Source organism: Crocodylus siamensis, chromosome 6 (genome assembly GCF_052110815.1).
Source record: "Crocodylus siamensis isolate JL-2025a chromosome 6, ASM5211081v1, whole genome shotgun sequence".
Classification (NCBI taxonomy): domain Eukaryota; kingdom Metazoa; phylum Chordata; order Crocodylia; family Crocodylidae; genus Crocodylus; species Crocodylus siamensis.
In genome coordinates this window covers 5,792,479-5,816,202 of record NC_143400.1, presented here as the reverse complement: position 1 = coordinate 5,816,202, position 23,724 = coordinate 5,792,479, and the positions used below count along the sequence as shown (strand labels likewise).

General features: G+C 64.3%; 1 protein-coding gene across 4 annotated transcripts in view; it reads left to right on the top strand.

Moving 5' to 3' along the window:
* The window catches only part of KMT2D (lysine methyltransferase 2D), a 31,934-nt gene extending 8,659 nt beyond the window's left edge, over positions 1–23,275 (top strand). For 3 of the 4 annotated variants that reach the window (XM_090055886.1, XM_090055884.1, XM_090055885.1), the window contains exons 17-55: positions 23–187; positions 765–874; positions 970–1,017; positions 1,186–1,401; positions 1,724–1,867; positions 1,996–2,112; positions 2,289–2,413; positions 2,531–2,720; positions 2,872–2,952; positions 3,097–3,201; positions 3,513–3,701; positions 4,007–4,091; positions 4,237–4,481; positions 4,782–4,855; positions 4,942–4,992; positions 5,187–6,971; positions 7,299–7,475; positions 7,689–7,837; positions 8,196–10,369; positions 10,491–10,614; positions 10,706–10,793; positions 11,422–11,488; positions 11,613–11,845; positions 11,930–14,773; positions 14,884–15,027; positions 15,168–15,332; positions 15,471–15,627; positions 15,810–15,891; positions 15,996–16,171; positions 16,309–16,454; positions 16,543–16,678; positions 16,805–16,923; positions 17,079–18,246; positions 18,496–18,632; positions 18,802–18,932; positions 19,033–19,318; positions 19,442–19,515; positions 19,890–19,998; positions 20,315–23,275. In XM_090055886.1, the coding sequence (XP_089912012.1) occupies positions 23–187; positions 765–874; positions 970–1,017; positions 1,186–1,401; positions 1,724–1,867; positions 1,996–2,112; positions 2,289–2,413; positions 2,531–2,720; positions 2,872–2,952; positions 3,097–3,201; positions 3,513–3,701; positions 4,007–4,091; positions 4,237–4,481; positions 4,782–4,855; positions 4,942–4,992; positions 5,187–6,971; positions 7,299–7,475; positions 7,689–7,837; positions 8,196–10,369; positions 10,491–10,614; positions 10,706–10,793; positions 11,422–11,488; positions 11,613–11,845; positions 11,930–14,773; positions 14,884–15,027; positions 15,168–15,332; positions 15,471–15,627; positions 15,810–15,891; positions 15,996–16,171; positions 16,309–16,454; positions 16,543–16,678; positions 16,805–16,923; positions 17,079–18,246; positions 18,496–18,632; positions 18,802–18,932; positions 19,033–19,318; positions 19,442–19,515; positions 19,890–19,998; positions 20,315–20,407 (12,709 nt within the window). In that variant the 3' untranslated portion in view covers positions 20,408–23,275. The remainder of the gene's footprint in view (positions 1–22; positions 188–764; positions 875–969; positions 1,018–1,185; positions 1,402–1,723; positions 1,868–1,995; positions 2,113–2,288; positions 2,414–2,530; positions 2,721–2,871; positions 2,953–3,096; positions 3,202–3,512; positions 3,702–4,006; positions 4,092–4,236; positions 4,482–4,781; positions 4,856–4,941; positions 4,993–5,186; positions 6,972–7,298; positions 7,476–7,688; positions 7,838–8,195; positions 10,370–10,490; positions 10,615–10,705; positions 10,794–11,421; positions 11,489–11,612; positions 11,846–11,929; positions 14,774–14,883; positions 15,028–15,167; positions 15,333–15,470; positions 15,628–15,809; positions 15,892–15,995; positions 16,172–16,308; positions 16,455–16,542; positions 16,679–16,804; positions 16,924–17,078; positions 18,247–18,495; positions 18,633–18,801; positions 18,933–19,032; positions 19,319–19,441; positions 19,516–19,889; positions 19,999–20,314) is intronic. The other variant, XM_090055887.1, reaches the window with a different exon arrangement.
* The last annotated feature ends 449 nt before the right edge of the window (positions 23,276–23,724 follow it).

Below are 23,724 nucleotides of genomic sequence, written 5' to 3'. Positions count from 1 at the left end.
CATCCCGTCCTGTCCCTGGCAGGTGCGTGTGCTGCGTGCAGTGTGGGGCGGCCTCGCCTGGCTTCCACTGCGAATGGCAGAACAACTACACGCACTGCGGCCCCTGTGCTAGCCTAGTCACCTGCCCTGTCTGCCGGGAGAAATACGTGGAAGACGACCTGCTCATCCAGTGCCGCCACTGTGATCGGTGAGGCATGGGTCCCTCTCCCCTGGGGGTAGCCATGGACAAGCGCTCTGTGCTGCCAGGCCCTGGTTTTGCTGCTGGTTCTGTGGATCTAGCGGTGTTTCCTGGGGGACATGGGAACTTCCAGGGAAATGCAGATTCTGGCACAGCCCAGCTGATGCTGCGGGCATTGCCTTCAAGCTCGTGCTTCCCCCAGCCTGGCCCTGGTGCTATCAGTAGCTTCAGAGTCAGTAGCCTGTGGTAAGGTCCTAGGTTCTCACTGACTTTGAGTTGGTGGCCCTGTACCTACAGCTGTTGACTCTAGAGCCTGATTTTGGGCTCTGAGGACAGCAAGTGGGGGGCAGAGTAGCTCTTACAAAGCCCCTGTGGATGCAGCCTTTGGGGCTTGACTTGCCTTGCCTTAGGCAGTCGCTTGCAGCAGTAAGTCTGCTGGCTCCTTGGTCCTCGGTCTGAGGGTGCCCTGGGACCAAAGACATGTCCCTGGCTGGGGCTGGGCCTGGCTTAGCCTGAGGGTTGGCTGTGGGAGTGGAGACAGGATGCGCATCTCATGGCAGACTCTCCCCTGATGCTGTCTCTGCAGGTGGCTCCACGCCTCGTGTGACAACCTCTTCACAGAGGAGGAGGTGGAGCAGGCGGCAGATGAGGGCTTCGACTGCAGTGCCTGCCAGCCCTACGTTGTCAAGCCCATCGGTGGGTCCCTGCCCATAGTGGGGATGAGGCTTGTGGAGGAGGGGGGTACGCAGGGAAGCTGTGGGGACTCACTGGTGTGTGCATTACCTCCCCAGTGCCTGTGGCCCCCACAGAGATCACCCCGGTGAAGATGAAGGAGCCAGGTAAGTGTCCGAGCTGTCGGCTCCCAGTGGAAGCTAGAAATGGCCCCAGCACTGGCAAGGGCGCAGCTGGGATGCAGACAGGAGCAGGCTTGGTTGGAGGAGTGGCAAAGCTGGCCCAAGAACCCAGGCGTCCGGAGCTGCAGCCCGTGCCCCTTGCCCCTTCTGCAGAGCCCCAGTACTTCCGCTTCGAGGGTGTCTGGCTGACCGAGACTGGCATGGCCGTGCTCCGTAACTTGACCATGTCCCCACTGCACAAGCGGAGGCAGCGCAAAACCAGGCCAGGGGCCCTCAACGGGGAGGGCAGCTTGGAGGGCAGCGACCCCCTGGGCCCTGATGAGAAGAAGGAGGGGGACCTGGAAGGGGATGAGCTGCTGAAGGCTGAAGGTGCGAGGCTTTGTGTGGGCCCCTGCTGCCTGGGGCTTCAGTCCAGGTTGACCCCATGGAGCACCAGGGGCTGGGCACAAGAGTCTGCAGCTGGCAGGGGTCGGTCCAGGGAGGAGGAGGATCCAGGGATGTGGCTGGGAGCTCAACAGTGTCTCTGGGGAAGCTCTGCACAGGCATGGGCTTGTCCAGATGAGCCTGGTGCAGTGTTGGCACGTGGCTGAGGTCCTGGGAAGATGGGGGTTGGCACAGGGACCCTGAACACCATCCCCCAGCCAGAGGCAGGAATGGCCCACAGCCCTCCATCTTGCCCTTTGCTGTATAGTGGGCGTGGAGCACATGGAGTGCGAGATCAAGCTGGAAGCCTCTGCCAGCCCTGACCGGGATGGTGGGGCTGACCTGGACTCGGGGAAGGGGCTGGAGGACCTTGAGGAGTGCAAGAAGAGGAAGCGGAAGCCATACCGCCCTGGTGAGTGTGGGCCTGGGGGCGTGGCAGACCAGGCTCCTTGTTGTGGTGCCCTCCTGGCACTGGGCTCTATGGAGGAGACCCCCCTGGTCCCCCCCCACAACCCCCACCTCATCCTTCCCACCCTGCAGGGATCGGTGGCTTCATGGTGCGGCAGCGCAAGTCTCACACGCGTCCGAAGAAAGGCCCGGCTGTGCTGGCAGAGGCGGGGCGCGAGGGGCTGGGCGCTGAGGGACACCCTGAGGATGGTAGGAGCTGCACACACTGTGTCCGTGTCCTCCCCACTGCCCTACTCTGTCTGTGGCCCCATGGAGGGCTTAAGGAGCTTGTCAGGCTTGGGAGGTGGCCCAGGGCTCCCCTTGTCAGGAGGAAGCCAGGTGTATGGCCCCACTTGAGGGCATCCTAAGCATGGCTGCCATTGCAGGGGCGCCGGCGGACATCCCAGCTGAGGGTGCTGCTGAGCCAGGGGCGACCGAGGGTGATGAGAAGAAGAAGCGGCGGGGTAGGAAGAAGAGCAAACTGGAGGACATGTTTCCCCCATACCTGCAGGTAGGGATGGGGCGGTGGGCTCTGCAGCGTGGGGGTGTGGGCAGGGCAGTCATGGTGCGGGCCGGGCCCCCTCCAGGCTTACTCCAGGCCGTGCCTCGTGTGCTCCCCCTTCGGCAGGAAGCGTTCTTTGGCAAGGCACTCATGGACATGAGCCGGAAGGCCCTGCTGGCGGCTGGCGGCGTGGGTGACGGAGCCGTCCGCCCCTCCTTTGGCCAGGGCGCTCCCCGACCCAAGGTGGACCCCAGTGTGCCTGGGGCCCTCCAGGGCATGCCCAGAGACCGGAAGGAGGCCCCCACTCACCTGAGAGGTAAGGCCTGGGTGTGTCAGCTGAGATGGGGGCAGAGACGGCCAGCTCTGCCCCTTCTGGCTTGCCAGCGCTGGGAGCGTGGTGCTCCCCTGTGCTGCTGGGGAAGGGACCTGCCCACATGCCAACTCAGCACCTCTTCTGCTGCCCCCAGGGGATGACAGCATGGATGGTAGCACCGTGATGGGTCAGGAGGATGACTCGAAGGACGCAGAGGCAAAAGCCGAGGACTTGGGTGAGCTCCTGTGCAGGCTGGGGTCTGTGGGTCTCTCTGAGGGGGGGTAGCCTGTTGGGGGCAGGGATGACATCTTGGGGTGAGGGGGAGCCTGGCAGTATAGTGGATGCAGGCTGACACGGGCAACGGGCACATCCCTCCCAGGGGCAGAGGAGCCAAAGGACTCGCCGGATCCCGGGGATGCTGAGAAGCCAGCGACGCCGGGTGAGGGCGCGCTCAGCTCCGACCTCGACAGGATCCCCATGGAAGGTCAGGCTGCCCCATCGTGTGCTCCCCTCTGCCTTGTGGCGGAGCCGGTTGCTGTCCCGGCACAGCCTTGGCATTGGTTCTAGTCCTCAGGCTGCGGTGCCACCGCAGTGGCCTGATCCCTGAGGAGGGGCCTTAGAGCCTGGCAGGCACATCAACCCCTCTCTGGCTGGGCCCGGAGCTTGAGCTTGTGCCCCCCTGGGGTGTGCAGGCCACTCCCACGTGCTAACGGGATGGGGGCAGGAGCTGGTCCGCTTCCTGCAGCCTGGCGGTCTAGGGGCTCTGGGGTCATGGTCTGTGCCCTCCATCCACAGAGCTGCCCAAGATGGAGAGCAAGGATGTGCAGCAGCTCTTCAAGGATGTGTTGGGCTCCGCCGAGCGGGAGCAGCAGCTGAACTGCGTGGCGGCAGGGCTGGAGGCCGGCGTGGCGGGGCGAGACCCCAGCCGGACTCAGCTCCCACAGAGGCCTTTCCTGCAGGGCGACTTGCAGCTGCCTGGACAGGGTGGGTAGGGGGTTGCCTGCCCCTTCTCCTGCCTTTGTGCCTTTGTACCCCTGTGTGGTTTGGAATGGGGCAGCCACATGGCATGAATGGGGCCAGACTCCTGGGTCCCTTCCCACTCTGGGGCACAGTTGCCTTCTGTGCAGTGTGTTCCCCATGGTGACCCTGGGATGGCGGGGGGGAGCGTCACCATCTACAGGTTCTGTAGGGCCCTCTTGTGCCTAGCATCTGCCCCAGGGAGGCAGGAGGCTGTGGGCTGTGTCCGGCTGTGCCTGCCTGTGATGCCTTCACCTTCCCCCTCCCCACAGGCGGTGTTTCTCTGGGATCGATCCCCTCTGCTGTCCCTATGGAGACCTACTCCGGAGTCTGCCAGTCCCCCTTCCTGGACAACAGGTGGGCAGGGCAGGGAGGAGCCCTGGGTCTAGGAGGGGAATGGAGCAGACACAGGCACCCAGGAGGCATCCGCAGCCAGTGCTTGGAACCTGGGTTGGGGGCAGTCCGGACCTTGCCTCGAGCCACCTGCTTTCCCCCTGCACAGGGAGAGAAGTGGCTTCTTCAGCCCAGAGCACTGCGAGCCAGAGAGTCCCTGGGCCAGCAGCTCTGCTGCCACCACGCCCTCCACACCCACGACGCCCACCACGGAGGGCGAGGGTGACGGGCTCTCCTACAACCAGCGCAGCCTGCAGCGCTGGGAGAAGGACGAGGAGCTGGGCGAGCTCTCCACCATCTCACCCGTGCTCTATGCCAACATGAACTTCCCCAGCCTCAAGCAGGACTATCCAGGTAGGCCCCAGGCTCAGCTCTGCCCAGTAGGGGCATGGGCCTGGCACAGGGTCACTGGAGATGGGGAAAGCCTTACCCCTAGTTCCCTTGGTTCTGTCGCTTCCTCACTTGCTGAGGAGCTCCTTATCCGTATGCCTTTGGCAGGAGGCTGGCAGGGAAATGAGAGGGCACCAGGCCTATGGCTGTGCACTCCCTGACCCCTCCCCTTGCTCCTGACCCTGTGGGTCTGGACACAACTCCACAAGGCCCCTGTGGTTCGACCCAGGCGTGGCCCTGACACTGAGCTCTGCCTCCCTGCAGACTGGTCCAGCCGCTGCAAGCAGATCATGAAGCTGTGGAGGAAGGTGCCTGCCACGGACAAAGCGCCCTACTTGGTGAGTCCCCGATTGCGTGCCGGCGTGGGGGTGGGGACCCCTGCCTGCCCTGCCCAACTCTAAAAATGCATGTGTTTCCTGTGCAGCAAAAGGCCAAAGATAATCGGGCAGCTCATCGCATTAACAAGGTGCAGAAGGTACGTACCTGGGGTAGGGGCAGACCCACTGCCCATCTGGCCGGGAGGACACTGGGAAGTGGCCGATTCCCAGGCCAGCGCTCCACCTGGGGAGCTGCCACGAGGCCCTGCCCCCTGCTCTGTGGCCCAAGCAGACTGAGGGAGGTGGGGGTGCCCACAAGCCCTGACCTTGTGCCGCACTGTCCCCCTTGCAGCAGGCTGAGAGCCAGATCAACAAGCAGACCAAAGGGGAGGGCCTGCGCAAGCCTGAGAGGCCCTCACTGCACCTGCGGATCCCAATGCAGCCAGGGGCGCTGCCCAGCTCCGCCCAGCCCCCTGGCACCGGTGGGCAGCCTGTTTACGTCAACAGTGCGGCCGGCCTGCCCCCCTCGGCTGACGGCTTCCTGAAGCAGCCCGCAGGCGCCGGAGGGGGAGCCGATTCGCCCAGTGAGCTCTTCCTCAAGCTCCCGCCCCAGTCCCCTGCCCAAGTGCCTTCCCACGACCCCTACACCGTGGCCTCCACGTACCCACTGGAGCCGCGCTTCTCCTCTCCCCTGGGCCAGAGCCCCACAGCAGGCTCTGGATTCCAGCCCTTCCCACCCCAGCCCCCACAGCAGCTCCTGCCCACACCCCGGCCGGCCCCCGGCCCCCAGCCCGAGTTCCACCCCACCTCACCCGGGACCCCCCGGCACCAGCCCTCCACCCCGGACACCTTCCTGAAGCCCCGGTGCCCCAGCGGCTCTCTGGATAATCTCTCGGTGCCAGGCAGCCCTGGGGCCAGGCCCCCGGAGCCGCTGCTCTCACCCCCGCCCTTTGGGGAGCAGAAGAAGGGCCTGGAGGCAGCAGGGCTGCAGGTCAAGAAGGAGGAAGGGGCTCTGGGCGTATGCTCTCCCGGGTATGCCCCAGCCCTGGCCTACGCTGACTCCCCAGCTGGTCCCCACCTCTCTGCAGAGCTCAAGGTGGCAGATGTGTTCAAAGCTCCCCTGACCCCGCGGGTCCCTCAGGTAGAACCGCAGAGCCCAGGGCTGGTGCACCGGGCCCCGGACCCCCAGCCCCTGGTCCCCTCACCCCCCAGCCACCCTGACCTCTACAGACAGTCACCCTCGGTGCCCTGCTACTCGGACCCCTATGCCCAGCCCCCCCTGACACCCCGGCCGCAGCCCCCCGATAGCTGTTGTGCCCTCCCGCCCCGCTCCCTGCCCTCCGAGCCCTTCTCCCGGGTCCCCGCCAGCCCCCAGTCCCAGTCCAGCTCCCAGTCACCCCTCACACCCCGGCCACTGTCCACCGAGGCCTTCTGCCAGTCGCCCGTCACCCCCCGCTTCCAGTCACCTGACCCCTACTCCCGGCCCCCATCCCGCCCCCAGTCCCGGGACCCCTTCGCTCCTTTACACAAACCCCCCCGGCCCCAGATGCCGGAGTCCAGCTACAAGACGGTACCAATCTCGCACAGTGCTCCAGCTGGAGGGGGCTTCCCCCCAGCACAGCCCGAGCCCCACGCCAAGGTACCAGGGAGTCAACAGCCCCCCTTCATCCGCTCACCTGGTGCCAGCGTCTTCCCTGGTGCCCAGGCCCAGATGCGCTTCACCTTCCCACCCTCGGTCGCAGAGCCGCTTAAGGGCTCCCCCTCCCACCAGCCTCATGGGATGAACAGCCATTTTGCCCCGAGCCAGGCCCTGGGCAAGCCCCAGAGCACCAGCTATGCCTCCTCGCCCAGCTTCCACCAGGCCGGCAGCCCCTTGGGGCCAGGCAGCGCCACTCCTGAGACCTACAGCCTCTCCCCGCTGCGGCCCCCATCGGTGCTCCCCCAGCAGGCCCCGCAGCAGCAGGATGTCGGCCTGGGCTACTTGCCTCGACCGGGCCTGGTGCCATCCACCGACAAGAGGGAGGAGGTTGTGGCAGGCATCACGGTGCCCCCCAGCCGGGAGCTGCCGGAGCTGCCCATCAGCCAGGAGGGTGCCCTCAACAGCATGAGCCAGTCGGAGCTGGAGAAACAGCGGCAGGTGAGGGCTGTACGTGCTCCTCTCCAGGGTGTGTCGAGGCAGGGCTGGGCACAGGACCCAGGGGTCCTGGGGAGGGGAGAGGTGAGGGGGAGCCTGGTGGGAGGCTGCCAGGCCTAGGCGATGGCTCCTGTCCCTGTAGTTGTGGCATTGGCGTTGGGAGCCAGATGCTCTGCATCTCTCCCATAGACAAATCAAGAGAGAGGAAACTGTTTTAACAGTCCCTTGGAGTGGTACCCCGTACCTGAGCCATGTGTATGTCCATGTCTGTTGGGGGGTTGTTGCCAGGCTGTGGGTCTGTGTCCTGACCATGCTTCCCCCCCCCTCCAGCGGCAGAGACTCCGCGAGCTGCTCATCCGCCAGCAAATTCAGAGGAACAACCTGCGACAGGAGAAAGAGAGTGCGGCTGCTGCAGCTGGCTCCACCCCAGCAGCCTGGGGCCCTGATACCAGCTCCCAGGCCTTTGAGCAGCTCAGCCGGGGCATGGCACCATACCAGCCCGTGCAGGTGCAACTGGGGGCTGCTGGGAGGGTGGGCACTGGCGTTGGCGTGGTGCAATGGGGGAAGGGAGGCCCTGCTGGGGGGAGTCTTCGGGGGAACCCTTGAGTCTGTGTTGCAGAGGGGAGCTCAGCTCTAGCTGGGGGAGGGGAGCATCAGGGACTGGGAGGGGCTGAGTCTTCTGTGGGGTCTGCACCCGAGCTTACCCCTCTTCCTGCGCAGGACAAGAGCATCCTGGGGAGCCTGCCCACAGTGCCTGGTGGCACCAAGCTGTCCGGTCCAGCCCCGGTGCCGGCCACCTACGCCCAGGATGAGCGCCTGGCCCGGCCACCCCCGTCAGCCACGCCCTCCGCCATGGACATCAATGGCAGGTACGTCCCGGGTAGGGGCAAGGGCAGCTGCATGGGATGGGCTGGGGGCCAGGTGCTTCACCGGTGGTTCTGGGGTCAGCAGTTGCAGTGTCCTTCCCGTCCCCCTGCACTCGGAGTGGGCTCAGTATCCCCCAAAATGTTGGGGATAGAACCTAGGAGTCCTGCCCCCCATCACTGCCCCCTGAGCACAGTGGTGGGCAGGGGCTCTGGAGAGACCCCAGCAGTACCTGGCTATTGCCCCTTGTGCCGTCTCTGCCCACCTGCGGGGCATGGAGTCTTCCAGCAGTTTGCTGGGTTGGGGAGACGGATGTTGGGATGGTGCTCCGCCACCCAGCGCCCGCCCCGCTGTGCATTACAGATCGGCAGTGGGACCCACGCAGACGTTCTACCCCCGCGCCGTGTTCCCGGGGCCCACACCGCAGCAGCAGCAGCAGCAGCAGCAGATATGGCAGCAGCAGCAGGCAGCCGCAGCCCTACGGCTACCTGTGCCCACCCGCTTCCAGCAACCACCGGGCCACGAGCTCGGGCGGCCGGCGCTGGGCCCCCCTGTGGGCGGGCTGGCCACGCGCATGCCGGGCCCTGCTGAGCCACTCCCTGCCTCGCCCGGTGCTATCGGGCCCCAGTTCATCGAGCTGCGTCACAACGTGCAGAAAGCGGCTCCTGGGGCTGTGGGGCCACCCTTTGCCCAGCAGGGCCCCCCTGCCAGGCCCCGTTTCTTCCTGCCCGGTGATGAGACCTCCGGCCCATCTGCTCGCACTTCCATCCTGCCCATGCAGCCGGCGGTGCTGGGTGGCCCAGTCTTGCAACCCCAGAAGATGCCGGTGCCTTTGCCGCCCTCTTCTGCATCCTCACAGGGGGCTGAGATGAGCAACAGCCACCACCCGCCTCTCGCCAAAGGCCCCTCGCTGCCCCTGCCCTCGGCTAGCCTGGAGCTGCCACATGTGCCCCCTCGCCCGCTGTCGTCTGCTGGTGCCGGACCACGCCCTGAGGGCCCCAAGGATGATGCTGCGGCGCCCGCTGCAGGTTCAGCTTCAGCTTCCAGCAGGAGCCAACTGGGGCTGGAGGGCGGGCGGCTGCCGTGTGACGTCCCAGTGGAGCCTGACCTGGATGACGACTTTGACTCCCACAAAGACCTAGAGGATGACGACTTGGCCAACCTGAGCCTGGACCCCGATGTGGCCAAGGGTGATGACGACCTAGATAGCCTGGAGGCCAACGACCCGCACCTAGATGACCTGCTAAACGGGGATGAGTTTGACTTGTTGGCCTACACTGACCCTGAGCTGGACAACGGTGACAAGAAGGACATCTTCAATGAGCATCTGCGCCTGGTGGAGTCAGCCAATGAGAAGGCCGAGCGTGAGGCCTTGCTCAAGACGGGGCCGCCCACGCCTGGCCCGAGGGTCCCCAGTGCTGGGGAGCGCAAGGAGGTTGCACCCCCTGGGGCAGAAAGGGTGGTGGTCAAGGAAGGGCCAGCTCCGGGCATGGGGTTGTCCTCTGCCTCCTGCCCCTCTGGGCCCATGCCAGCCCCTGACCCCGCCTTCAAGGCACAGGGCAGTGTCCTGGAGGCCAAGATGGGCCCACTGCCAGCAGACATCAAGCCCAAGCTGGAGGAAGGCTGCTTGAAGACATCGCCCTGCCAATTCACTACCAGTGGCCCTGACCGGCCCCCGGGCCCCATCAAGGCCGAGGCTCTCCAGGGAGCTGAGAGAGTGGCTGCTACCCTCGGGTTGAACCTCAAGCCAGGCCAGGCCCTCCTGAGTCAGGGTGCAGGGCCAGCGCGGCTCAGCATGGGCCATTTCCCTGACAACGGCCACTCTGCCGCCCCTGGCTCGGACAAGGACCCCTATGCCAGCCCTGGGCGTGGGCTGGTGCCTGGCCAGGTAGCCACACCAGGCAGCACCTTGCTGGAGAAGTTTGAGTTGGATGGAGGTGCCTTGGGCCTGGCCAACACCCAGCACTCGCCAGGTGATGATCTGGACAAAATGGAGAGTTCCCTGGTGGCCAGTGAGCTGCCGCTGCTCATTGAGGACCTGCTGGAGCATGAGAAGAAGGAGCTGCAGAAGAAGCAGCAACTGTCAGCCCAGCTGCCCAGTGGCACCGCGCCTCTGCAGCCCTCGCACACCATGCTGCCAGCCCAGCCTCAGCCTCAGCCCCAGCCCCAGCCCCAGCCCCAGTCCCAGTCCCAGTCCCAGCCCCAGCCCCACGAAACACAGGCTCCCCGCCTGGTGGGGCCACAGATGCAGCTGGGCCTGGTCGCACGGCAACAGGGCCTGGTGGCCCCCCAGCAGCTGATGGCACAGCAGCGCCTGGCAGGGGCCCCACAGGGCCAGGGCCAGGGCCTGGGCACCCACATGGCACTGGCGCAGCCCCCGCCTCATGCACTCGTGGCCCCCTCTGCAGTCCCTGCAGCCCTGGCCCAGCAGAAGCAGCTGGCTGGGGTGCAGCCCTCCAGCCTGAGCCTGAAGCCGCAGCAACTCGTCCTGCAGCAGCAGCAGCAGCAACTGGCCAACAGCTTCTTCCCTGACACAGGTAGGGGCTGGGGGCGCAGGGGCTTTTGCTGGTGGTAATGGCTGGTGAGGGTCCCTGAGTCTGTGGGGGGGGCTTGGGCCTTCCTGAGGGGGACGCTGGCTGAGCAGCTCCTTCCTTGCAGACCTAGATAAGTTTGCAGCTGAGGACATCATGGACCCCATTGCCAAGGCAAAGATGGTGGCACTGAAGGGCATCAAGAAGGTGATGGCACAGGGCAGCATTGGCGTGGCCCCCGGCATGAACAGGTAGGACCATAGAAGTGCTGAGCAGGTGGGCAGGTGAGTGGGCAAATGCCACAGGCCTCTGCTTATGCGTCCATCTGCTTTGGCCCCGCAGACAACAGGTGTCCCTGCTGGCCCAGCGGCTGTCAGGAGCCCCGGCCACGGCCGAGATGCAGAACCATATCCTGGCTGGGAGTGGGCAGGTGAGCACGGTGCCATCTCCCTTGGGGGACTCTGCCACAAATTACATGGCCTGGGTTTCTGGGGCATCTGGGACTTAGCTGGCCCTGACACCCAGATGTGCACTGAGCTGCCTGTAAAGCTGTGATGCCGGGTTCCCATTGGGGTGTTGGCCTGGAGATGCCAGGGCAGGGCAGCGTGGGGCCGCAGGGTGCCAAAACATGTAGGTGTGCATGTGGATGCCAGTTTTTCTCCTGGGGGGATTTTGAGTGGGTTGCACCGGTGCTCGTGCTGGGACCAAAGCCAGAGGGTCCCGGCTTGAGGGTCTTGCCTCGCCAGTCAGTGTCAGACTGATGCCGCATTGGGGCATGAAGGGATTTCTCTGTTGGTCAAACTGGTATGGACTGGGGGTGGGTTTGCTTTCCTCTGGTTGGGGGCACAGCCAATTTGGATCCTGGCTGCCACAGTGCCCCGGCTTTCCCTGCGGCAGGGTCTGGCACGGTGACGGTAGTGTTATGAAGTGTTTAGATAATGGACTTGTCTGGGGTGGTTTGGGCAGAGTCTCAAGCAGGGCTTGGAATAGATGTGATCTCTGGAAGTCTCTTCCAGCCCCATGGCTCTAGGATTTCTATGATTTCCCTTGTGTCCCAGGAGCGGAGCAGCAGCGACCCAGCCCAGGCTCGCCCCAACCCCCCGACCTTTGCTCAGGGCGTTATCAGTAAGTACCCAGCGTGGGAAAAGGGGCCTGGGGGGGGCCTTGCCCTGTCCACCTAGGCCCCGGTTCCTCCCTGTGACCTCCCCCGGTCCCTGTGGCACATCTCAACCCCTCTGCCCTTCTGCAGACGAGGCCGACCAGCGGCAGTACGAGGAGTGGCTCTTCCACACGCAGCAGCTGCTGCAGATGCAACTCAAGGTGCTGGAGGAGCAGATCGGTGTCCACCGCAAGTCCCGCAAGGCGCTGTGCGCCAAACAGCGCACCGCCAAGAAGGCCGGGCGGGAGTTTCCTGAGGCTGATGCTGAGAAGCTTAAACTAGTCACGGAGCAGCAGAGCAAGATACAGAAGCAGCTGGACCAGGTGGGTTTCTCCTGGGGGGTGCTGGGAGGGGGTCCCAGGGCAGGGCAGGGGCACTGTGGTGCTCAGCCTGGCCTCTTTCCACAGGTCCGCAAGCAGCAGAAGGAGCACACCAACCTGATGGCTGAGTACCGCAACAAGCAGCAGCAGCACCAGCAGAGCTCAGCCGTGCTGGCCCTCAGCCCCTCGCAGAGCCCGCGCCTCATGGCCAAGCTCCCTGGGCAGCTGCTGCCAGCGCATGGTGTCCAACCATCCCTGTCCCAGCCAGGAGCCACCATGGTGGGCGCCCCAGGCCTGGGCCAACCCCCAGGACAGCTGGTGGGGCAGGCGGCTGGCCTGCGCCCTCCCCAAGGCAGCAGCGGAGTCCCTATGGCGGTCCAGCAAGGCCTGTCGTTCATGGGCCAGCAGCAGCTGGGGAGCACGGCCGTGCCCGGGACCTCCAACAGCTTCTTCGCCGGCAGCCCCACGCTGCGGGGGCTGGGTGCTGACAGCCGCCTCCTGCAGGAGCGGCAGCTGCAGCGGATGCAGCTGGCCCAGAAGCTGCAGCAGCAGCAGCAACAGCAGCAGCAGCAACAAAGCATCCTGGGACAGGTCTCCTTGCAGCAACAGCAGCAGCAGCAGCAAAGCATCCTGGGCCAGGTCTCCCTGCAGCAGCAAGGCATTGTGAGCCAAACTGGCTTGATGGGCCAGGCGCAGCCGCCACCTCCACCACCCACCCCGCAGCCGGGCTCGGGGGGCCAGACTATGGTCCCAAAGCAGCAAGGATTGATGGGAAACCAGCAGGGCATCCTGGTGCAGCAGCTCTCCCCGCAGCAGCCGCCACAACCAGGCCTGCAGGGGCACCCCCCAGCGCCCACGCTGCAGCACCAGGGGATGGGCCACCAGCCGCGCCAGCTGCTGCTGGCCCCCCACCAGCAGAGGGTGCTGGGGTCGCCCCAGCTGGGGCAGCAGGCGCCTGGCCTCCTGGGGCACCGCCTCGTCCTGTCCCAGCAGCAGCAGCAGCAGCAGGTTGGGCTCCTGGGGCCGGCACGGACACTGCTGACTCCGCAGCAGCAGAACTCTCTAGCACAGCACCAGGCCCTGCAGGGCCAGGGCCAGGGCCAGGGCCTGGGCCAGGCTGGCCTGCAGCAGATGCAGCACTTTGCGCAGCACGGGGCTCTGGGCCAGGCCCCCTCCGTGCTACACTTGAGTCAGGGAATGCAGCCGGGCCTGGCCGCCAAGGAGCAGCCTGGAGGACCCGAAGGCACCGCACTGCCTGCTGAGGGCACCGAGCCAGCGGGGCAGGGGCCGCCGGGTGGCCAAGACCTGGGTGGGCAGCTGCACACCAGCCCCCCAGAGCCGCCAGGCAGCCAGGAGCAGCCGACCCAGCTCGTGCTGCAGCCCCCAGCGGAGCAGCAGCAGCTGCAGCTGCAGAAGCACCCACCAGAGCTGGGGCAGCCGCCACCACTGCGCATGCCAGGAGTGCCGCAGTCCGGTGCCCTGCTGCACCAGCCCCTGCCCAGCGACCCGACAGCAGGAGCTGCCAGGCAGGACCCACCACAGCTGCATGCGGATCCCAGCCCAGGGCCGCCCCAGCCGGGCTTGCCAGCATCGGAGCCACCGCAGAGCTGTGCCATGAGCCAGGCGCAAAGCATCATGGTGCAGCAGCAGCGGATTGTGGGGCACCCTCAGCTGCCCTCGCGGCTGCAGAGCATGGTGGGGCCACCCCGGCCTGGGCTGCAGCAGCAGGGCCTGCTGCTCCCACCAGCAGCCCATGCGCAGAGCCTGCTGGGCCAGGTGCCGGGGCCAGTGCTGGGGCAGATCCGGGCACAGCTGCAGGGTGTGCTGGCCAAGAACCCGCAGCTGCGGCACCTCACACCGCAGCAGCAGCAGCAGCTGCAGGCCCTGCTCGTGCAGCGCCACCAACAGAGCCTGCTGCAGCACAGCCAGGCGCTGCGCCAGGCCGGCTCCTTCCCAGGGCAGGAATCTGGGCAGCCGGGCACGGCTCCCCATGCCCCTTCGCCCGCGCCGCCCCGCCAGCTGGGCACCCTTTTCCAGGTGCGCTCAGCTGGCCCGGGCCCCGAGCCAGGGCTCAGCATGGAGCGGGTGTCTGCAGGGGCCCCCCAGCCACAGCCCCTGGCAGAGTTGGTACATGGTGGTCGCAGCCCACAGCCAGCCATGCTACGACTGTCCACCACACCGGCACCCCCCACCATCCAGTCGCCCCTGAGCGTGCTCAGCCTGGGCCCCGTACCACTGCAGCACCCTGTGCCCAGCCCAGAACAGGGCGCCCAAGAGCCAAAGAAAGCCTCCCCTCCCCTCCTGGCGCAGACCCCTGCAGCCCTGCCGGAGCAGCGGCCAACACCCCCTCACAGTGGGCTCCTGTCTGAGCCACCCAAGCCTGACCCCTCTCCTGCTCCCCCCAAGCCAACCTCCAGCCAGAGCAGGGAGGAGCCCTTCCCAGTGCCCCCCAGTCCTTGGGATCCCGCGGCGCAGGGGCCTATTGCTTCTCCTGGCACAGAGCCCGCAAAGGCACGCCTGCCCATGGTCCCCATCAATGGGCAGGCAGCTGAAGTGCCCCGCACAGAGACATTGCTGTCTGAAGCTGGGGGGCCACTGGCCATGCCCCCCGGTGTGTGCATCAAGCAGGAGCCCAAGGAGGAGGGAGTGCCGTGCGAGCTGGTTGCGGAGCAGCTCCTGAAGCCCGAGGCCCACAGGGAGCAGCCGGCGGCACCCACCCCGGCCAACCACCACCTGCTGGGCAGCCAGCTCTTGGCAGGCGCCCGCACGGAGGCTGGGCACCTGCTATTGCAGAAGCTGCTACGGGCCAAGAATGTGCAGCTGGTATCACAGCGCACTGCCGAGGGGCTGCACCCCGAGCTCAATGGGCATGCCGATGGCAAGCTGGCCGCGCTGGAGCACAGGCTGCAGGCTGTGGCCCCAGGCAGGGAGGTAAGCCAGGCACTGGGCCATGGGGCTTGGGGAGCAGTGGGAGATGGTCTGATCTTGGGATGGGCACTGCATGTGTCACCACTCATCCACATGTTGCCTTCTCCCCACAGGACCCATCTGCTGCCAAAAAGCTGCTGGCCCCAAAGCCTAAGCGGGTGCAGAAGGGCAATGAGCGGGTCCCCGCCTCCCGCAAGAAACTGCGTAAGGATGATGGCCTGAAGCCCAGTGAGGCCCTCATGAAGCAACTGAAGCAGGTAGTGCCTCTGGGGCTGTCTCTGCTTCACTTCTCTGCAGTTATCCTGGCACGGTCCTGGGGGCTTGCCATGAGCATGCACCCCCAGTGGGATGCACAGGCAAGGTTGCCCCCTCTTGATGGCTCTGCTCTGCCCCCCAGGAGCTCTCCCTTCTGCCCCTGATGGAGCCGACCATCACGGCCAACTTCAGCCTCTTCCCGCCCTTTGGCAGCAGCCCCATCAATGGCCGGAGTCCACTCAAGGGTGCCTTCGGCAGCGCCGTTCTGGAAAGCGTCCCCGACTACTACTCTCAGCTACTGTCCAAGGTACGTGCTGTGGAACTGAGCTGGGGGGGTGGAGGCGAACTGGAGCCCAGACTCCTGGGTCCGCCAGGGCCAGGGCCAGACTCCCGGAGGGTTATGGGTGCCCCAGGGCCCTGACTGGCACCACCCCTGTCCCTGCAGAACAACCTGAGCAACCCACCAACACCGCCCTCATCGCTGCCCCCCACCCCGCCCCCCTCGGTGCAGCAGAAGATGGTGAATGGTGTCACCTCCGGCGAGGAGTTGCCCGAGCAGCCCAAGGACCCAGCCCCGGCCCGTGAGCCCGAGGGCCACAAGGGTAGGCATGGGGCAGTCTCTGAGCAACAGGGCAGTGAGTGGGGGAGGTGGGAGGGTGGTCTGACCCTGATGTCCCCGTGGCAGCAGTGGGCGCAGGAAGACCTTCCCTTAGGGTGGGGAAGATGGGGCTGGGGCTGCTTTGGTGGGCTGGGCAGAGCCTGAGTCTCCATCTTCCCTATCCAGATGCTCCCGCTGTGGAAGTGAAGAGCCTGGACCTGCTGGCGGCCCTACCCACGCCCCCGCACAACCAGACTGAGGATGTCCGGTGAGGGGCAGCAGCCATGCCTGGGGCTACCTTGCAGGGCAGGGGGGTGCAGAGGACTGAAGGGACCAGAGTGGGGGGATGGGTCTCACCTTCTGTCTTGTCAGGATGGAGAGCGATGAGGAGAGTGACTCCCCCGACAGCATCGTGCCTGCCTCGTCCCCAGAGAGCATCCTTGGGGAGGATGTCCCCCGCTTTCCCCTGCTGATGGAGATGCGACCGGAACTGGAGGAGCGCGTGCTGTCCCCCGTCATTCCCATCATTCCCAGGGCCAGCATCCCAGGTGGGCCAGCAGGGTGTGGGGTGGCACCCAGGAGGGGGCATTGGGTGGGCTGTGCTGTCAGCGGGTCTGTCTGGCTGCGGGGGCTCAAGTTCAGGGGACCGCACTCACCTCGAACTGCCTCTTCTCTCTGCCCCCAGCTTTCCCAGATACCAAGCCCTACGAAGCACCGGAGCCCTTTGGGGAGCGCTCTGCGAAGGCCCCGCTGACACAGGGCGTCCCCTGGGAGAAGGGCAAGGGCAGTGAGGTCTCTGTCATGCTGACCGTCTCTGCTGCGGCTGCCAAGGTAAGGGCAGGGGCCAGGCCGTACGGGGCAGTCCCAGGCCACATGCACTTGAGCACCCAGCTCTGACCTGGTCCCTCCTGTCCCCCAGAACCTAAACAGCGTCATGGTGGCCATGGCTGAGCTGCTGAGCATGAAGATCCCCAACTCCTATGAGGTGCTGTTCTCTGAAAGCCCTATGCGGGCCACTGGGCCTGAGGCCAAGAAGGTGGAGACCGATGGAGCTGGTGAGTGCCAACCACCCTGGGGTGGGGGCAGGGAGGGCATCGGCCCCCCTACCCAGGGGCTCCTGGCTGGGACCAGGGGTACTGGCAGTGCCCCTGTGACACTGCCGCCATCTCGGCCTCTCTCAGGCACTGAAAAGCCCGGGAAGCCGCCTGACGGCAGTGCGGAGTGGCTGAAGCAGTTTGACGCCGTGCTGCCGGGCTACAGCCTCAAGAGCGAGCTGGACATCCTGACGCTTCTCAAACAGGTCAGTATCTCCTGAGGGGGGCAGCTTGCCTGGCTCTGCCTGGGGCTCCTGCCCTGCCTAGCACCCCTGGGGCAGCTGGCATCTGTTCTGCCTGGCCCTGTGCCCTTGGCCCCCACTAGTTTTGGGTGTGTGCTGATCTCCCGTCTCCATCCCAGGAGAGCCCGGCGGTGGAGAAGGTGGCGCAGCACTGCTACATCCACAACGTGTCCAACCTGGATGTGCGGCAGTTGTCACTGCCACCCGAGGAACCCTCGCCCCCGCTTTCCCCCTTCGCCCCATCACCCTCCAGCCCTGCTGAAACCGCCTGCATCCCGGCTGCCGAGGCTGCCCCTGAGGCAGCACCAGTGCCCTCCACACCATCCCCACCTGCCCCCTCCCCAGCCCCCAAGGAGGAGGGGTCGCGCTCACCATCCCGGGCCAAGCCACGCGCACGGCCCCCGGAGGATGGTGGCGGGGATGAGGCGCGGCCGCGGCTGAAAAAGTGGAAGGGGGTGCGGTGGAAGCGTCTGCGGTTCCTGCTCACCATCCAGAAAGGTGGGGCCAAGCGAGATGGTGACCGGGAGATCGCTGAGTTTGTGGAGAAGCTGGGCTCGGCTTTGCGGCCAGAGAAGGTGCCGCGGGACCTGCGGCGCTGCTGCTTCTGCCATGAGGAGGGCGATGGTGCCACAGATGGCCCCGCCCGCCTCCTCAACCTGGACCTGGACCTCTGGGTGCACCTGAATTGTGCCCTGTGGTCCACAGAGGTGTACGAGACGCAGGGCGGGGCCCTCATCAATGTGGAGGTGGCGCTGCACCGGGGGCTGCTGACCAAGTGCTCCCTGTGCCAAAAGATGGGTGCCACCAACAGCTGCAACCGCCTGCGCTGCCCCAGCGTCTACCACTTTGCTTGCGCCATCCGCGCCAAGTGCATGTTCTTCAAAGACAAGACCATGCTGTGCCCCCTGCACAAGCCCAAGGGCCCTTGTGACCAGGAGCTGAGCTCCTTTGCCGTCTTCCGGCGCGTCTACATCGAGCGCGATGAGGTCAAGCAGATTGCCAGCATCATCCAGCGGGGCGAGCGCCTGCACATGTTCCGCGTGGGCGGCCTGGTCTTCCACGCCATCGGCCAGCTGCTGCCCCACCAGATGGCCGACTTCCACAGTGTCACAGCCCTCTACCCCGTGGGCTACGAGGCCACGCGCATCTACTGGAGCCTGCGCACCAACAACCGGCGCTGCTGCTACCACTGCACCATCTGTGAGAACAATGGGCGCCCCGAATTCGTGGTGCAGGTCATCGAGCAGGGGCTAGAGGACCTGGTTTTCACTGACTCCTCGCCCCAGGGTAAGGCGCTGCAGGAGGGGACCGCAGGGTGGGGAGCTGTCTGCGTGTAGAACTGCCATGGGGATGTGAGGTGGGCATCCTAAACCATCCCAGAGGTGGCTGCATTTTATGCACTGAGTGAGCTGGCCCAGGGCTGTTACCCTCCTGAGCCCCTCTGGCTGGGCATGCAGGGCAGGGGCATCTCAGAGCAGGGGGGAGGGAGGGCAGGTCCAGAGACAAAGTCTACCCCTTGCTCTCCTCACCTGACAGCCGTGTGGAACCGCATCATCGAGCCAGTGGCCATGATGAGGAAGGATGCTGACATGCTGCGGCTGTTCCCTGAGTACCTGAAGGGGGAAGAGCTCTTCGGCCTCACGGTGCACGCCGTGCTGCGCATCGCCGAGTCTGTACGTACCAGGCCGGGACTGGCACCTTGATGCCTGCTTTGGAGGGGGGGGCGCTGGCTGGGCATGGGTGCAGGACGCTTTCTCATGGGATGGGGGCGTAGGGTGTTGGGACTGCGGATCCTGCGTCCCCAGGGGTCCCCAGCCCTGACTGACACGCAGTCGTCCGCAGCTGCCTGGCGTCGAGAGCTGCACAAACTACCTGTTCCGCTACGGGCGCCATCCGCTAATGGAGCTGCCACTCATGATCAACCCCACTGGCTGTGCCCGGGCTGAGCCCAAGATCCTCACCCACTACAAGCGGTGAGTGGTGGGGGACGCTGCGGTGGCGGCGCGGGGGGACCCACTGGGGTGCTGCGGGGCGACGCTCCCCCATGACGGTCCCCACGCTCCGCCCCCGCAGGCCCCACACCCTGAACAGCACGAGCATGTCCAAGGCCTACCAGAGCACCTTCACGGGCGAGACCAACACGCCCTACAGCAAGCAGTTCGTGCACTCCAAATCCTCACAATATCGGCGCCTCAAGACTGAGTGGAAGAACAACGTTTACCTGGCGCGCTCCCGCATTCAGGGGCTGGGGCTGTACGCAGCTAAGGACATCGAGAAACACACCATGGTCATCGAGTACATCGGGACCATCATACGCAACGAGGTGGCCAACCGGCGCGAGAAGATCTATGAAGAGCAGGTGCGGGGTCAGGACCCCAGGGCTGGGGGAAGCGGGCTGGGATCAGGGCCCTGCATGACTGTGGCCTGGCGGGGGGACCTCTGGCAGCTGTGTAATCAGGGCCCTATGCTTCCTGCTCCCCAGAACCGAGGGATCTACATGTTCCGCATCAACAACGAGCACGTCATTGACGCCACGCTGACGGGGGGCCCAGCCAGGTAAGTTGCAGCTGGGACCTGGGGGGGCAGCCCCGTGGGAGGGGGAAGCTTGTATCTGTCCAGCTCTGCCATCACCAGCCACCCCAGCAGGCAATAGCGGGGTGCTGGGAGGGACAGTATGGAGGGGGCCCCCTTCCCTCCCAGGTCCAGGAAACCCAGGAGTCCTGCTCCCAGCCACGTCTATCAGGCCAAAGCTCTGACTGCCTTAATCCCATAGATAAAATCATTGTACAAGTGCCAAAGCAGGGGCGCTGAGCAGAGGAAAACACAGTCTCTGTCCCCATTTGTGCTGTCCCCTGCCACGAGGATAGGCAGGGGGTGGACAGCTCCCATTGCCACCTCTGACTCCCCTCCCTTATCCTGTGTGCCCCCAGGTACATCAATCACTCATGTGCCCCGAACTGTGTGGCCGAGGTGGTGACCTTCGACAAGGAAGATAAGATCATCATCATCTCCAGCCGCCGCATCCCCAAAGGGGAGGAGGTAGGAGCCAGGGAGGGTGCCCAGAAGATGTCCTTAATGACCTGTGCCAGGTGTCAGGATCCCACCCCGGTGGCAGGGCTGGATTCAGCCACTGGGGGGGCTGTGGCACCTTGAGAGGAGCTGGTGGTTAGCCCAGCAGGGCGGGGTGGGGAACGGGCTGGGCTGGAGGGGTCTGTGTTGAGACAGGACAGGAGTGTAACCAGCTCCCTGGGGGTTGGGGGCTGTGCCAGGCCTTGTGGGGGCAGCCAGGCTATGGACTGGCCCTGGCGGGAGGGGCCAACGAGGCACCAGCATCATTTTAGCCGTCTGCCCCCAGCTGACCTACGACTACCAGTTCGACTTCGAGGATGATCAGCACAAGATCCCGTGCCACTGCGGAGCCTGGAACTGCCGGAAGTGGATGAACTAGCCCCTGCGGGTGCGGGCTCAGGTGTGCGCACGCCACCCCGCCCAGCGGCGACTCCGCAGAGGCCTTCAGCCAGGCCTGGCGTGGGGGAAGGGGCCTGGGCAGCAGGAGCGGTGGTGGCAGGACAGGACAGGACGCCCCAGCTGGGCCCCGGAGTCGGCTGGATGCAGGTGGGATGTCTGGGGCCGGGCCGGGCCAGTACCAAAGGCAAGGTGGCTCCAGGCCTCGCTCGCACATATCGGACACTGCCTGCCTACCTTGTGGGGGGGCGGCAGCGCCCCCGCCCCCACGCTGACCTGCCTGCCGGCAGCAGGACTAATGAACTGGCAACTCAGGGTTTTCTTTGTTTTGTTTTGCGGGGGGGGGTGCCGGCCCCGCCGCCGGCCGCGTCTCAGCCCCCTCGCTCGCCCAAGCACCTGGCCAGGGCTCCGGAGGGGTCCCGGGGTGGGACGGGACAGGGGCAGCCCCTGCCCCCCGTGCCAGAGCCGGGCGGGTCAGACCCAGCACCGGGCGGCCGCGGCCTCCTTTTTAGAAACAGAACTAATCCGATTCGCTCGCTAATTTACCAAGGTAACAAAGAGACTCCTTGAGCTTGACAATCCCGAATCCGAGCCCGGCGCCGCTGGGGCCCGGAGAGAGACAGAGTTTGTGTGGGTTTATTTTTCTCGTTGTTGTGGGGACGGAAGCACCGCGAGGGCGTGAAGGAGGTGCCGCCCGCACGGAGCGGAGCTGGGATGAGGCATGTGCGGACCCCCCCTTCCCCCCCCCTCCCCCCCAAACGGACGCCAGGAGCATCTGCACCCGAACCTACCTCATTTTAAGTGTTAGATTTTGCTGTGTGAAATGTGAGCCCCACCCTGGTCCCATGGCCCCCGGCTCCCGAGCCCTCCCTCCGTGACCGACTGCGCAGGCCCACTTAGGGAGGGGACTAGAGCAGCGCTGGGCAGAGCCTGGGGCCTTTCCCTTCCCTCTGGTCCCCCCCCGCCCCAGGATCCAGCCCCCAGCCCCGTGGACTGTAAGATGCAAAATGGGCAGCCCCAGGGACTGGGACTGGGGCTGGGGCCCTGCCAGCTGGATGCCCCGAGTTCGTGGTTATTTCACCAGGCTGCAAGAAAAGCAGAGCCTGGGGGAGGCTGCTGCTCGTGGGTCCATCTGCCATGTGCCAAGACTGGCTGGGGTGGGAGGGCATTATCCGCTGCCAGCCCCCCAACCCTGCCCTCATCGCACTGTTCCGGCACAGGGGGCAGCTGGTTGAGCCGGGGGAGAGAGAAGGGCAGGAAGCCAAGTCAGGCTGCACATTAGCTGGCATCAGCAGATCCCTGTGTTGGGGTGAGGGTCTGCTGTGGGTGATGCCCCCTTCCCTTGCAAACCTGCCCCTTCCCCAGTCGCTAACGAAGCTGCTGCTCTAGGCTTTCCCCGAAGGCTGCGCGGGCCTGCCCCGCGGGCACGGTTGGGGGCAGGTTATTTATCTATTTATACCTTATGTTGTATATATTAGAATGGGGGGGAGGGGAAGGCTCTCTTCTGTGCTCTGATTGGCTGCGATTTTTGGGGCTGCAGGGGAGGAGTGCCTTTCAGGGACCCTCCCCTCCCCCCCCACCCCAGCCAGGGTCTGCAGCTAACCACAGGGTGGGTTGGGGCAGGGCGAGCCCACGGACACGGGCCCTTTCCCTGCTCTCGCTGCCTGTCTGGGTCGGGTTGGGGCCAGGGTTCTCGGATCGCGGCAGGGCGTTGGCACGGGGCCGCGGAAGGAGGAGAGGGCCTGGGCGGGCATTGCAGGCACCGCTGCCCACCTTCCCGCTGCCAACTCCCTGCTGCCTGCTCCTCCCCGGGGGGACCTCCTCACGGTTGGACCCGCTGGGGCAGGGGGTGGCAGGTCCCCTGGCTCACGCCTACTCGCTCCCCACAGGACTGCGTTTTGCTGGGGTCTCCTAACGCACAAGCGCATTGCACAGGGGGGGACACCCCTGCCTGCCACCTTGGCCCCGGGGGGGAACCAGGGAGGCCAGCAGCAACAGGGCGTCTGGCTGGTCTCACCTAGGGCAGGGGGGCTTGCATTGAGCATTTCCTCCTTCTTCAGGTGGGCCGAGAAACAAGATGGGGGGGGGGAGGGGGAGCAGGCCCAGGGCATTTCCCGCTGGATTCCAGCCGGCTCGGAGCGAGGAGAGTCGTTGCGTTTTTACAAAGCTGCTTCCGCAACTATTCAAAGCTGCAAAAGGGTAAAAATGAAAACGTTCAAGGTGGGGGCGGGGGAAGAAGAAAGTGAAAAGCTATGGAGAAAGTTTAAATTTAAAGAAAAACCTGTAAATAAAATGGGAGTTCTGTAGAGAAATGAACTGTTTTTACCAATAATGAAACCACTGGATGTTATTTTAAAATAAAGGCGCGTGAGAGAGAGAAAAAAAAAGCCAGTATACCTTTTTGGTTTTGTTTTGTTTGTTCGTTTTTCTTTTCTTTTTTTGTCTTTCCACAAAGGTGGAAGGCTGTAAAGTGTATAAATAAAAAGAAACATTTTAAAAATCGCTACAGAAATAAATGAAACAAGGGGTTCAAGCTGGGAAAAGATGAACTACCAGGGTTGTCTGGCTTTTTAGATTACGGTTAGAGAATAAAATAGGCTGTAGATTTTAGCTGGGGGGGGAAGAGAAAATAAACCTTATACAGTTTTTAATCTTTATATTAAAGTATATTGCGGTCAGTCCCGGAGCTGAGGTTGGATGTCTGTTTTTTAAAGCTCTGCCTGTATCATTGCATTGGAGCCTGGTCCTGCCCCTTCCCGGTTGCACAGACTGTTCTATTCTCAGTTGGACCTTTTATGACTCCCCCCTCCCCCCCCCCAAAAAAAAATAATAAAATAACCCCTTTATTGTTTTGTTTTTTTCGTTGTTCTGTTTTTTAAATGAAGCCGTGGCGCCTGCCACTCGGGTGCTGCTTTCCGTGCAGCCTGTACAGAAGGCGGCAACTGGGGTTCAATAAATGACTTAGCAGCAACGGTGCTTGGGGGGGGCTCCCGGCTCCTTTATTTTGCCCTCATGGAGCCGAGGCCCCGGGGGGACCGGACGGGACCTCGGCGCTTGGGCTGCGCGCCAGGGGGCGGTTCTGATCTTGTTTTTCAGCACGTTTTTAAAGGACTTGTTTTAAATTAATTATTTTACCATTATCTACATTTTCACCACCATTGGGTTACTATTAACAACTGATTTCTTATAATCAATGACTTGTGATTATTATTGACTGTTTGAGACCCTCTTTATTATTAGCGCTATTGTGATGGATTGCCTACAACCACCAATGACTCCTTACCATTTATTTGACACCCT